Consider the following 15,375-nt stretch of genomic DNA (forward strand, 5'->3'; position numbering starts at 1 on the left):
AAGCATCTTTATAGATACCTTTAAATTATTATCAGTAGGGTTAAGAACCAACTCTTGTTCTTTTGATTTGATCTCTTCTTCTATTTCTCTACGTCTTTGTGACCCTTTTTCCCTAAAAACTTTATTCAATTGAATCAAAATTCCCCTCATATATGCTTTACTAGCGTCCCACACCATAGACATCGATGTTCCCTTATTCATATTTATAGTAAAAAAGTCCTTTAAATGTTCTTTACACTTTTGTACGAACTCCTCCCGATTAAATAAGTTCTCATTCAATCTCCAGGATCTTCTATTCCCGTCTTCCGAATATAACTCCATCCACACCGGACTATGATCTGACAATGTTCTAGGAAAAATTTTCACCTTCCTCACTCTAGGGAGGAAGTCACTAGTAATCAAAAAAAAATCAATCCTTGAAAATGACTGGTGTCTATCAGAATAAAAGGTAAAGTCTCTATCACTTGTATTCCTTTCTCGCCAAATATCAATAAGCTCCAATTCTTCCTTCAAATCAAAGAAAGTCATAGGTAATTTAGTTTGAATAAAAGTTTTAGAGGAACTTCTTTTGTCTATAGTTGGGTCTAAAACCCCATTCCAGTCACCCATCAAAATTACCGATTTATAATCCAACTGAGATATCTTGCCATGCAGCAACTTATAAAATTGTTTCTGTTGTTGATTGGGAGCATATAGTCCAACAATAAGAACCTTTCGGCCTTGTAATAATAATTCCACAAAAAGATATCTTCCTTCAGAATCAGCCTCAATTAGTTTAGCTGAAAAAGTTTTCTTCACATAAATTACCACTCCCCCTTTTTTCCCAGGGGCTGGAGCAGTAAAATGTGTGCCCAGACGGGAATTCATCAAAAATTTAGAATCCTTTAAAGTTATATGAGTCTCCTGCAAACATATCAAATCATTATTATGTTGTTTCAAATAATGGAAAATCTTTCTTCGTTTCTGGGGCACGTTTAAGCCATTAACATTCCAGGTCAGGAACCTGACCATCTCCACCGGCCTGGAGCCTCTGAAGCATGGCCTGCAGATCTGCTGTCGAAGATCTTTTTGGTCTTGCCCCTCCCACAGGCTCTGTAACAACCAAACTTTCACCACTCTTCTGCAACTGCTCTTTTTCTTTACGTTTATGGGCAGCTCGTGTCATCCTTTGCTCTTTTATGTCAGAATTCGGTGCAGCTTGTTCCATAACCATCATTGATGAGGCTCCTGCCATAAGAGACTCTTCCGTCATCCTTATTTGTGGAGGTGGTGACAATCTTGCTTTTAAGATAGACTGATAAAAATCTCTTGCTTTGGAAACAGTAGTTAATCTGTGACGTATCCCTTCATAATTTACTATTATTCCTCTTGGAATCTCCCATCTGAACTGAATTTGACGATGTTTCAACTCATCAGACAAGAAAGTAAAATCTTTTCTGGCTCTTAAAATTTTTGGAGGTATCTCTTTTAAAATTATCACGTCTTGATCAGCAATTTGAAACTTTTGTTTGTAAAAAGCCTGTATAATTTCATTACGGATAGATCTTCTAGAAAAATAAATAACCACATCTCTTGGTAGATTTCTCTGTCTAGCAACCCGTGAATTAACTCTAAAAATTTTTTCTATCTCATTCTCAATTATTTCAGGCCGCCAACCAATATTAGGAGCAATATCTTTCACAATAAGCATCTTTAAGTCTTCCTGAGGGTTCTCCCTCAGGCCTCTGATACGCAATGCGTGTTCCATCTCCCTATATTGTGAAATGATTTGTTCATCCTGTGTAATTTCTATCTTGTTCTCTACCTCCTGCATTCTAAATTCCATCCTTGATGCATTTTCAGTAATCTTTTCCATCTGGTCATCAATCCTTTCTATGTGCAGGGCTAGGCCCTGAAAGGCCAGAAGGATATGGTCTCTTACTTGTTTATTCTTTTTCTCCAATAATTCTTCTGTATTAGCCCTCTCTGCAATTATAAGATCTTTTACCTCCTCCTTAATATCCAAGGCATGCTGTTTTAAAGCATCTTGTAAATCATTAAGAGAAATTGCAGGAGGAGGAGGAGAAGGTGGAGGTGATTTTGGTTTCTGAGATGCAGGCTGAGGCATTGGAGAAGAAATAGGAACCTTAGGGGCGGGAGGCAGACGTTTTGAAGCCATTTTCTTAAGTTCCAAGAAGAAAGATTCTTATTGAAAAAAAAAAAAGGGCACAGTTCTTTTAAGTGTTCTTAAAAAAAAGAGAAAAAAAAATAGAGAAAAAAGAGGAAAGAATAAAAGCCAAATTCTTACTTTTGTATTTAAAGAGTTAATCTGTATCCAGGTTTTACTCTGTAATGCAAATCAGACAAGAAAGACGATCGCCATTTTAGTTTTCACTTTCCCTTTCTTCTAAAGGGAAAGTGAACAAAAGAAAAGGAAGAGGAAACTTGCTGAAGTTAAAGGCACCATCAAACTTAAGCACAGTCTCTCCTGGTCTGCTCCGTCTGCTTTCAAATACTCACAAGCAGCTGGGAAAAAAAGCAGATGTGGAAGCGGCAACTTGCTTCATCCCAAAAACTTCGGAATGAAGTCTCCCTGGAACGCGGAGTTGCTCAGGCTCCGAGGGAGCTCTACCCTCCGATCCCCAAAATAACAGGAATCCAGGGGAGCTCTTACCTCTACCTGAGAGCTCTCCTCCTCCCTTTTTCCCAGGGAGGAGATTCAAGCCACGGGACAGCTGATTGTCAAAGTCCCGCGGCTTTTACACGCACCAGGAACGGGCGGCTTTGTAAAACGCCGCCATTCGTCATCGCTGGAACCACCGGAAGTCAAGTTTCCTTTCTATAAATGTCAATAATATAGGGTTAAACTTCCAGAGTCAAGTGTGGCTTTTCTTCATGAAACAAGTGAGAGAAAATGTGTATTGGGCATCAATACTTCCCTTTGGAAGCAATCTTTAGCAATGGAGTCAATATGAAGTTGGCATTGTAGATGACTGGCCTTCTGACTCTAAATTATAAATATTGGGCATTTCTCTATTTGCACTATAGAGAAAATCATCCTGATAAAGAAAAGATAGCAATTCAGCTATGTCAGCAAGGATATTAGTTGTAGCTATCCCTGGTCTTTCATTGACCCTTAATAGGTTACTTTAGAGGTCCCCAACCTTTTGGGCACCAGGGGCTGGTTCCGTAGAGAGAGATTTTTCCATGGACCGGCGAATGCCTGCTTTTGTGTGCTGCCTGCATCCTGCAAATAGGGCTCTGCCTGTTTGTGCGGACCGGTACTGGTCCATGAACCGGGGGTTGAGGACCCCAGGGTTAGTTAGAGACTGAGTCTTTTTTTAGCCTTCAGCAGAATTCAGAAATGTCACAAAGCCCTTAAATGTCCAAACTTGGTCATATGACAGGAGATCCAGGACAAATTATCACCTCATTACTAGCTCTGCTAACTGTAATATCTTCTCAATCATTCACTTTTTTCCAGAATATTTTATTTTCAACATGTTCAAGTTTCAGTTTAGTCCACCAAAGTAATTGCTTTTTAAATAAGCAAAAATCAAGAGGCTGATATCATGCTTTCCAATTATAAAAATGGATTAAAAGACATAAGCCTTCATAATCTATGGGTCACTTCATCCAATGGATTGATATTCATACTCATGTAGGATTTCATTTGGGATTAGATGAAGGGAAGGAGAGGATTGGTTATGCAGATGCAGGTTACATGTGAGACAGATTATAAATACCTTAACAGTTGTAATGTGTTAAATCTCATTGCTTTTATTAAGACTTTCTGAGATAATCTGAAATTTTCTGATATGAATTCAACAATTTCTCATTCAATGAAGGAAACTCATGCATTTTAATGAAATTTGTTAGCCCAAAAAGGTATTACCAAATTCCTGATATTTTGCCACCCTAGACTAACACAAATTACTCCTGCAAAGTCTAAATAAGGGAAGTATAACTTGAGATTAATGTTAATAACTTGAGTGTTACTCCTCATTGCCTAGCTCTACATAATATGTACCAGCGAAAATGAGATACTGAGATACATATTATCTACCATCAGAGCCAAAATATAGAAATTAATTTCTATTGCACTGTATCCGCTTTTCTCACACAGATATTCTAATTAGTTAATTAGAACAAAGGTGTACTTTCTTAGCTCTCTTCATTCAGCTCTTCTATTTTCTGATGATAGTTCAGTTCTTACTCCTGCCGTGTTATCCAGTAATCTTTATGGGCACAACCTCTGGGATTGATATTTTATGTAATCCATCTGGTCCTAGCAATTTGAACGCATCTAAAGTGGATAGGTGTTCTCTTACCATTTTCTTGCCTATTTTGACTTGCATTCCTATTCTTTCTTGTATGCTGTCCCATGCTCCTCAGGCATGGCGGAGGGGATAGACCAGACAGAGAACTTGTCTCTGCACATATACAGGGGAGGATCGGCTAATGCCAACAGTGGTGCATGTAGGCAGCCAAGTCTCCTCTGACGAGGAACAGTTGCCAGCAGAGTGTAGGCAAACTCAGAGAAGGGCTGCAAGGCTAGTTGGGAAGAGGTTAGCCCACCCCTCCTCACAAAGAATACCTGGAGGGGAGTAACATAAGAAGAAGCCGTGGGGAGTTAGTCTTTGCCAGGAACAATTGTTTGCTTTCACTTGCACTCCCCGGTTTTTACTCATGCCTATTGAGGGTGGCTACCTTCAGGGTAAGGGTAGAGCCTTACCGGTTGTTGGTTAAGAGAAATAAAGAACTCTTTAGAGGCCTGCTTTGCCTTGACTACCTGGTCATAACATTTATAATGCCTTGGTAAGACCACACTTGGCATATTGCATCCAGTTTTGGTCGCCACAATATAAAAAAGATATTGAGACTAGAGTGCAGAGAAGAACAACAAAGATGATTAGAGAATTGAAAGTTAAAAAACATGGAGAATGATTGCAGGAATTGGGTACATCTAGTTTAATGAAAGGAAGAACTAGGGGTGATATGATAGCAGTATTCCAATATCTAAGGAGATCAACCTATTCCAAATCACCTGAAGGCAGAACAAGAAGCAATGAATGGAAACTAATCAAAGAGAGAACCAACCTATTAACTAAGGAGAAATTTCCTGACAATTAGAACAATTAACCAGTGGAGCAACTTGCCTCCAGAAGTTGTGAGTGCTCCAACACTGGAGAATTTTGTTCAACAGTGTCTGAAATAGGGGTTTCCTGCTTAGGCAGGGGATTGGGCTACAAGACTTCCAAGGTCCCTTCCAACTTTGTTATTCTGTTATTCATTTCTGTTAATAAGAATTAAGTGCAGTATAGCTGACCCTCTAGTTCCCTCCTCTACCTTTTGGATGACAAAATTGTCAGATAAGCTTATAAGAAATTTGTTTGATTTCCCACTTGGTACAGAATTTGTTGATGTTGAAGGATAGTTAAAGTCCTCCATAACTACTTTCCTGTATATCCTAGCTACCTGATTATCAAAAGGTTCATTTATTTCCTCTGCTTGGTTGAGTGGCCTGTAGTGTACACCTGATACAAAATAACAGAGTTGGAGGGGACCTTGGAGGTCTTCTAGTTCAACCCTTCGCCCAAGCTGGAGACCTTATTCTATTCCAGACAAGTGACTGTTCAGTCTCTTTTTAAAAGCCTCCTGAAGACAAGTCATTCCATTGGTTAATTGTTCTCACTGTTAGGAAGTTTGTCTTTAGTTATAGGTTGCTTCTCTCCTTGATTCGTTTCTATCCATTATTTCTTGTTTGCCTTCTGGTGCTTTGGAAAATAGGTTCACCCCCTCATCTTTGTGCCAGCCCCTCAAATATTGGAACACTGCTAGCACTTATGCTATATGCCAGGGATGTCAAATTGCTGGCCCACGGGCCGGACACATCACCTGGAAGCCGCACCCACCCGATTGCCAGCAATGGCAAAACCATCTCAATACGTTGTGCAACGTCATGTGATGTCGCGAGTTTGACATGTCTGCTATATGCTAACACCTATGGCAATGTCATTCTTTTTTCCCCTTCATTTGAATTTATATGCATTCAATGAGGTTTTCATTCTTGGTTTTATGTATTTCTATAGAGGTGTAGTGATTACTTACATATAGTGCAACTCCGTCACCTCTTTTATTAGGATTGTTTGTTTTGAACAGTTTATATCCTTCCAGCAATATATACCAGTCCTTAGTTTCTATCCCACCAAATTTCGGGAATGGCAACTATTTATATCTGCACTTGTGTACTAGAACAGGTTGTCCTTGACTTACAATCTTTCTTATAATGGCTGTTTGAAGTTAAAATGGCACTGAAAAAAGTGACTTATGACTGGTTTTCAGTTATAACTGCCACAGCATCTTCATATCACATGATCAAAATCTAGGCATTTGACAACAGACATGTATTATTATGACAGTTGCACTGTCCCAGGGAAATGTGCCACCAATTGTAACCATCCCAGCTACCTTAACAATAGGCAAAGTCAATGGGAGAAGCCAGATTCACTTAACAACTACATGACTCCCTTAATAACTGCAGCGATTCACTTAACTGTGGAAAATAAGGTTGTAAAATGGGGGATATTTAACAATTATCTTTCTTAGCAACAAAAAATTTGGGGTCCACTGTGGTCATAAGTCAAGGATTACCTGTACTTCAGGTTCACCCTGTTAGTTCCTCAAACTTTCAGCATTTGAAGCTGTTTCTTCCTGATAATGATGCATGAGTTCTTTTTATGGATGCTTTGTGGTTTCTTAAGACATAGAAGTGTGCAGTTCCTCTCGTATATCAGTGGAGATCTTGCCTTCATTCCTGCTCTTTCTCCATAAGGGCCAACATTTTGCAAAAATAGATAATAGATAGCTGATACTGACATTTTCTCTGATACACAGTGGGATCAGATGCATATGATTCATTCCTTTGGTTTGACTGCAGAGTTATTCCTCTTCACTATCTGATTTCTCAGATCTTTAACTGTACAGGTATTCCTCGAGTTACAATAGTTCACTTAGTGACCGTTCAAACACACCCCAAGTACTTACAACACAGTCCTGAAGTTACGAACATTGCAGCACCATGGCAGTCATTCATCCTAATGACCAACTGCAGAGACAGCAATATTTCCCTGCCTATTCCTGCTATGCTAGCCCACCAGCTCCTCTCCACCTTACCAGTTGCTCACTTACCTTTTGAAGAACCAGAGTTCTCTCAAGCAAGCTGTCTCATCTCCAGCCTCTCTGCTTGGGGTTTGCATGGCAGCATGGTTATTTTGCCTGATCCCGGCGCTCCAAAATCAAAGCAGTGAGAGCAGAGGCAGAGTGGGATGAGCACATTCTTGCTCAGCTTGGCTGACTCACTGAAGCTACCTGCGCAGAAACCCAATCTGCTTTTGGAGTGAAAAAGGAACTCCTGACTGCCCTAAAACACATGTGAGATGTATCACTCCATTTATTAAGCCTTTTTCTTGTTTAAGTTTGGCAACATTTCATGAGAGTGATTGCAATATGAAGTGTATTTTAGAAGGAGGTTCCTTTGTTGGAGATATGCAAGAATCCTATCTAATTGTAGTCTTCTATCTTCATTTGGCATTTTGGTTTGATCTTCAATTTTCCTATGATTTATTTGGCAGGGCTATGCTTTCTTCTGGTCATTTGTTAGACACCTAAGAGGATGATGACTGAATTCACACAACTGATCCCTTTCCTCCTACTCCAGATTGCATCACTTGTGATTTGCTACCATGCCAATTGCTTGAGTCTTCAGTACCAGGGCTTTTTTTTGTCATAGAATGCACAGAACGAAGTTCCAGCACCTTTTTTGGATGGAAGCTTGTAGGATAGGCTGTATGACATGTGTGAATTCCGGCACCTTTTTTTTTTCTTTACAAAACAAGCACTATTCAGAACCAAATATAAATGTAGGAACTGCACATTATAGGACACATGATAATAGAAAGGGCAACATTCCTGTCAAAATCTTAATTCAGGCCTGTTCTCAGGACTTTCTTTAGGTACATAATCTATATGTGTACATTTTTAGGTGAACATTAGACAAATCAATTGCAGGTTAATTATCCCTTTTTTGTTTGATTCTATTATTCAAATATGAGGGAATCAGAAATCTCTTGTCAAACTGTTTTATATTGAAAATATACTCCAGTCATCTTTCTGCTCACTCATTAATTATAACTTATATGAGTGAACTATAAGCAACAGATCTAGTGCACTGGTGTTTCTGAAGTTGGTGAGGTTTACTTGTCACGCAATAGCAAGGATGGACAACTTTTTCAGTTCTGAATGCTGCTTTGATTATTGAGTGGGGATCAAGGGCTGCACATTTTAAGAAGGATGCTGGATTACTTTCTTAAGGGGAAGAAGGAAGCTTTGTTTCTTCCCCAGTGAACCAGTTAAAGATTGCTCTCTATTTTTGTCATAAGGGAAAACCAGCAATTTTTACCAACCAGCTCAGTAGTAAAAAACCAATAGGGATCTTTGATGTTTTGTAGACTATATTATTTGTTGCAGTAGTTATTGAATGTTATATATTGTCTATTTGGTTGCCCAATTCTGCATTATACATTATGTAGTAGTGAAGTATGAAATTGACCAGGTGAAGGCCCACACTTGCCTTTTGAGTGAATGTCAAAAATGCATTCCAAAAGGAGAGAGAATGGGACCAGGACAAAAACTCATTGTAAGTGTAATATTCTGTAATCATTTATTTAATAATGTCTTCTACTATTTAATTGTAATTAGGTTATAATATTTTAAATTCTGCAGAAGTAGCACCCAACTTGAAAGCACTAAAGTATTATCTGATCAGATTCTTTTTTTCCTTACAGGTGAAAGCGAATGATTCTGATCAGGGTGCCAATGCTGAGATTGATTATTCCTTCCATCAGGCTTCAGATGTAATTCATCGGCTGCTACGCTTAGACAGAGCCACTGGACTCATCACGGTACAAGGTCCTGTTGATCGTGAAGATATTAATGTGCTCAAGTTCTCAGTGTTGGCTAAGGACAAGGGAGCTAATCCCAAAACTGCCCGTGCCCAGGTAGTGATCAGTGTCAGAGATATGAATGATAATGCTCCTTCCATTGAAATTCGTGGTATTGGTTTAGTGACTCATCAGGATGGCATTGCCAATATTTCTGAAGATGTGCCAGTGGAGACACCTGTGGCGCTTGTACAAGTGTCTGATCGGGATGAGGGTGAAAATGCTGTTGTGACCTGTGTGGTGGCTGGTGATGTACCTTTTCAGCTACGACAAGCCAGTGATACTGGCAGCGATAGCAAAAAGAAATACTTTCTACAGACCACTACACCCCTGGATTATGAAGCTGTGAAAGAATATACCATTGAGATTGTAGCTGTGGATTCTGGTAATCCACCCCTGTCAAGCACCAATTCCCTAAAAGTACAGGTGATGGATGTCAATGACAATGATCCAGTGTTTAGCCAGAGCTCAACAGAGGTGGCATTTCCTGAGAATAATTCCCCAAATGACTTGGTAGTAGAAGTGAGTGCTACTGATGCAGATAGTGGATCTAATGCTAAACTGATCTACTCTCTTGCTGGAGAATCTTTATCAAAAGACACCTTCTCAATTGATCCAGAATCTGGTGAAATCCATGTAAAAAATGTGCTGGATCGGGAACAGCAAGAACGCTATGAATTCTTGGTAGTTGCAACTGACAAGGGTAGCCCTAGCCGCAAAGGAACTGCCTCAATTGCCATCAGTGTCATGGATCGCAATGATAATGATCCAAAATTCATGCTCAGTGGCTACAATTTTTCTGTCACGGAAAACATGCCACCACTGAGTCCAGTGGGCATGGTGACAGTTATTGATGCAGACAAAGGAGATAATGCTGTCATTCAACTCTCAGTGGAACAGGATAATGGTGACTTTGTAATCCAAAATGGTACTGGAACCATTCTCTCCAGTATATCTTTTGATCGTGAACGACAGAGTACTTACACTTTCCGTCTTAAAGCTGTGGATGGGGGAGATCCACCAAGATCTGCTTATGTGGGGGTGACAATCAATGTATTAGATGAGAATGACAATGCTCCTGTAATTATATCTCCATCCAATGCTTCCTATAAACATATTCTACCTAACACTAGTCCTGGGCAACAGATTATGAGTGTTGGAGCTGAAGACATTGATTCTGGGATCAATGCTGAATTACTATTTAGAATTGCTGGTGGAAACCCCTTTGAACTCTTTAAGATTTCATCTGTAAGTGGAAATATCACATTAGAAAAAGAGATTCTCCGCAAGCATCATGGACTTCACCGCTTGGTTGTACATGTAAATGACAAAGGGAAACCTTCTCATCATGGCACAGCATTAGTTCATTTTTATGTGAATGAAACATTGGCTAACCGGACACTGCTGGAGACTCTAGTAGGACACAGCTTGGACACACCTATTGATATTGACATTGCTGGTGATCCAGAGTATGAGCGCAACAAGCAGCGCAGTAATATTTTGTTTGGAGTCATTGCAGGCATAGTAGCTGTCACCTTGATAATTTTGCTTGTTGTGCTGGTACGCTACTGTCGTCAAAAGGAGGCCAAAAGTGGTTATCAAGCTGGCAAAAAGGAAACTAAGGATCTGTATGCTCCCAAACAAAGTAGCAAAGGGAACAACAAAGCTAAAGGCAAAGTGAAAAAAAGCAAATCCACTAAGCCACCAAAACCAACTGAGGATGAAGAAGAAACAGGTCTGCAGAAATCTCTTAAATTCAACCTTATGAATGATTCAGTAAGTGACAGTCCCCGCATCCATCTGCCTCTTAATTATCCACCTGGAAGCCCTGACTTGGGTCGCCATTACCGTTCCAATTCACCTTTGCCTTCCATTCAATTGCAACCCCAATCACCATCTGCCTCCAAGAAGCATCAGGTAGTACAGGACCTCCCAGCCACCAATACATTTGTGGGCACTGGGGACAGCAATTCTACAGGCTCGGAGCAGTATTCAGACTACAGCTACCGTACCAACCCTCAGAAATACACCAATAAACAGGTAGGAGAGATTGTGCTGCACCCTCCCACCATTCCCTCATGCTACAACAGAGCTATATGGACAGAGGTGTGGGAGTGAAATGGACTTGGCCCAGATTGCATGAATGGATTGGCAGGATGCAGGTTGGAGGACTGCAGTGTCCAGATGCATGTTACATTCATAGGACTACTTAGAAAAGAGGCCTCCTTCAATCCAGCAAATTAAGGGAATAAGGGTGCGAAAGTGGGGAGAAGATTGTATGATTGTGGTAAATTAGAGGGCTGATGACATTTAAGGAAATGAATCCTACCACTTGGGTGCAGCACGAAGGGTTGGGTTGTCAGTGGTCAATGATCCATGCATCAAGATGTATTCAGTTCTGATGTTTCATATTCATTACTATAAAGAAGGTGTTAAAGTCCTAGAAGCCAGGTCTTTGTTTATGGATCCCATTTGCTAGTCATACTTCGATTCAGATATCATTAATCTGAATCAATTACCAGCATTGATTTCTTCTATGGAAACTTGATGCCATTTGCAGGTACAGTATGGTAAAATTGAACAATTTTAATGCAGTGACATGGGCCATGGACATAAGATTTTTGCTTGCCGAAATGAAATTGATTCTATAGCTAGAATAGTGTGGGGAATCTTTGCTGAGAGGTTAGATTATAAGCAAAGATTACTGCTGCTGGAATTCAAAGCAAGTAAAACCATCTACTTCAAAATGTTCCGATCTATGATAGAGAACTTGGCAGAACAGAAAAGTGATACATAGTTTGCAAGCTGGGTAGTATATGGGAGATATTGTTAACCACTGAGGCTTTGATAAGTACAGTTTTGGATGCCATACTTCAAACTGGCTGCAGTTAATTATCAATAAAAATATGAAACGTTCAAGGAATAGTGTTAATCTTCCTTCCATTGTATCATTATTTCCTTTATTTTGGGAATTATATATGCTAATTTTCCTTCTCAGCTTTGTTCAGGTAAAGTTTTTTTTAAACATGATGTGATGTCAATAAATGTTTCCATTGTTAGCTGATGTGCTGGTCACTGACTTTTGTGTTGCAATCTATAGTGCAGTGGTGGGGAAGCCAAATGATGGGGAGGCATGATGGGTATGATGATATTGCTTTTATAGATTGTTTCAGCAATTGAAATTATGTTAAATTTTTAGTTACCACAAATGGAAAAAAAATCATATTAAGCAAATCATAGGAACCAATATGAATTTCACCCAAATGTATATGAGAATCAAATTGGAATAAAGTTATGACAGAAAATTTTATTTTTGATGTTTTCAGAGAGATTTAGTGTGCTGATTTAAAAACAAAAAGTACCTTTTTACAAATACTTGCATTTTTTAAAACTATCTCAAGGCATACCAATTATAGCAGTGATTTTGTACATATTATTGTAGGTACTTAACAATGTCTGTAGTATATTGTTGGGATTTTTAGAAGGGTTTTTTTCCAATCATTTTGATTAATTAGGCTCACTTAGAAATATTTTTTTCACAATTTTTTATTTTTATTCAGAATATTACAGTATAAACTCCCCTCAAAAATACAGAAAACAAAACAGACATATACATAAATTATTCCCTCTAGTTGAATACTGATAAATATACCTCAAAGATATATCCCTCGCGCTTTGTGAAGAAGATACAATTTATAAATTTCTAGAACAATATTTACCCAGTCCAGTTAGCCTGACCTCTGCCTAGTATATGAAAACATAGTTAACAGGTAATATCAACAACTAAATTAAACTTCAAAACCCTTAGTTAAAATCTATTTATTTATTTTTATTGAAAAATTTTATACAAGTTTTTAACAATATCAATAAAAATAACCCCCTCCTTCCCTCCCCCCTCACTTCCCAGAGCTGGTTACAGGGTTACAAATAAACAAACAAATTTTAAATAAACTTATCCAACTATACAAATAACAAAATCAATAATGTACCTTAACTCGAATACAAAACAAATTTAAGCAAATAATATATATATATATAAATAACTATAAGCAATTCCAAATTAAAAAACTAAAAATTATTCATAATCTAAATAATACTTTTTAATCCCATATCAACTCTATTTACTCTACATGTAATTTATCCATCTTTTCCACGTTGAGGTGTATATTTCTTTTAAACAACCATTCATCCATAATAAACACAAAATTTTCCTTCCAATGTAACCCAACCAACAAACTTACATTCGATAAACTTGGCTATTTGCTTTTTTTTGCCCCACCCCTAAGTAATTCTATTAATACCCTCCTGCTTAAGAAGTTTCAACAAACCATTCATCTTAATCACTAAAATTCTCACCAACAGAGATCATTAGAATTTAAATTCTTTTACACATTTACCCATAATATCTCATAATTATTTTTATACACTTTAAATTAAAAATTTTATAATATATATACTCCCAAATATTTAAACTTTTCCACTAAATCGTCACCTTCTATTATTCTTTTTCTTTACATCTACATACTACACAAATCATTCACTATTCCTTTAAAACATACTATTTATTATTATTTTTCTTTTCATCTACATATTACACAAATCATTCACTATTCCTTTAAAATATCTTCCATCTCAAAAAACTACTACAAAAGTTCATCATTTCCTTTTCTTTATTCCAACATCCGCCTTCTGCTGTTCTTTTACTTTACGTCTATAGGCTGCACGAGTCATTCTAGGTTTCTTTAAAAAATCTTCTGTCACAAGAGACTGTTGCAGAGGTTCAGCCTGTATGTCTCCTACATCCAATAACATAGCACCATCAACCGGCTGCCCTTCCGACTTTTCTTCTGTAATCTCAGGTCGTAAAGATGATGGAGAGCCCGCCTTCAAAACAGAAGTGTAAAAATCTTTCGCGTTTGAATTTGTGTTAAATGTATGATATATCCCCGCATAATTCACCACTATTCCAGCCAGTATCTCCCATCTGAACCGGGCCTGTCGTTTTTTGAGCTCATCAGCCAAAAAAGCAAAATCCTTTCTTTTTCTAAGAATTTTTGAAGATATTTCTTTTAAAATTATAACATCTTGAGTTGCAATTTGAAATCTCTGCTTATAAAAAGCCTGTAAAATTTCATTACGAAGTGATCTTCTAGAAAAATAAATAACCACATCTCGTGGCAAATTCCTCTGCCTCGCAACCCTTGAATTAACCCTAAAAACCTTTTCCGTCTCTCTCAGTATTTCTTCAGGCTCAGCCCCCAAAATGAAAGCTATATCTTTTACCACCACTTGTCTCAAATCCTCTTGTGTGTTTTCCTTCATTCCCCTTATTCTTAAAGCAAATTCCATGTCTCTATATTGTAACATAGTAATTTCATCCAGTATTATTTCCGCCTTATTTTCTACTTTATCAATTCGATCTTCCAGTTTTTCAAAATTTTCCACAACATCATCAATACGATCATCCAGTCGATCTACATGACCAACAAACTTTTGAAACGCAGACGCAATGTCCTCTCTCAGTTCCCTAATTTTAATTTCAAGAAATTCCTCCATCTCTTCTTTAATCTGTCTTGCCTTATTTCCCAAGGCCTCCTGTAAATCTTTAAGTATAGATGCTGGTAACGATGGAGAAGGTGGTGGCAACTTAAACTTAGCTTGCTGAGCTGTCTGCATTACCGGGAAGATCAAGGCTTTAGAAACAATAGAACAGTGGTTCTCAACCTTTATAATGCCGCGACCCCATAATACAGTTCCCCATGTTGTGGTGACCCCCAACCACTTATACATCACTGGGTGCCAGGGGCATGGCCAAAGAAAAGGGGGGAAAATGGCGGACAGCCTTGTTTGGCGACTCCCTTGAAATGGTCATTCGACCCCAAATGGGGTCCCGACCCACAGGTTGAGAACCACTGCAATAGAAGCTCCGAGACGCTTTGAAGCCATTTTATTTTTAAGACCACTTGTTAAAAAGTCTACTAAAATCTTATAAAATCAACAAATACCACAAAAAAGAAAAAAAGAGGGGAGGAAAAAAGACAAAAGTCCCCTTACAAGAAAAAAGAAGATTCTTGCATTTTATATAAATACAAAATCTGTTACATTGTTTCAAATAGAAGTTCCGGTCCTTTCACTCAAAGAATCAACATCTCAGCGCCATTTTTCACTACTCTTAATTTAAAAAAAAGGAAAAGATAAATTCTTTTCCAGAGTTAAAGTCTCGAAATAATCATCATTTTAATCTCTCCTGGTCAGCTCTGTCTGCTTTAAATTTTACTCACAAATTCATTTTAAGCGCAGATATGGAAGCAGCGTCTAGCTTTGCCCTGGATAAAAATCAGGACAAAGGCATCCTGGAATGTGGAGAACACCTCAGACTCCGTGGGAGCTCTCA

At 38.3% G+C, this 15,375-nt stretch overlaps 1 protein-coding gene across 14 annotated transcripts in view; it reads left to right on the forward strand.

Moving 5' to 3' along the window:
* The window catches only part of PCDH1 (protocadherin 1), a 347,254-nt gene that overhangs the window by 107,072 nt on the left and 224,807 nt on the right, over window positions 1-15,375 (forward strand). For all 14 annotated transcript variants that reach the window (XM_039326009.1, XM_039326013.1, XM_039326015.1 and 11 more), the window contains one exon: window positions 8,826-11,021. In XM_039326009.1, the coding sequence (XP_039181943.1) occupies window positions 8,826-11,021 (2,196 nt within the window). The remainder of the gene's footprint in view (window positions 1-8,825; window positions 11,022-15,375) is intronic.

Source organism: Crotalus tigris, unplaced genomic scaffold (assembly GCF_016545835.1).
Source record: "Crotalus tigris isolate CLP2741 ecotype Arizona unplaced genomic scaffold, ASM1654583v1 scf7180000024339.11422700, whole genome shotgun sequence".
Lineage (NCBI taxonomy): Eukaryota > Metazoa > Chordata > Lepidosauria > Squamata > Viperidae > Crotalus > Crotalus tigris.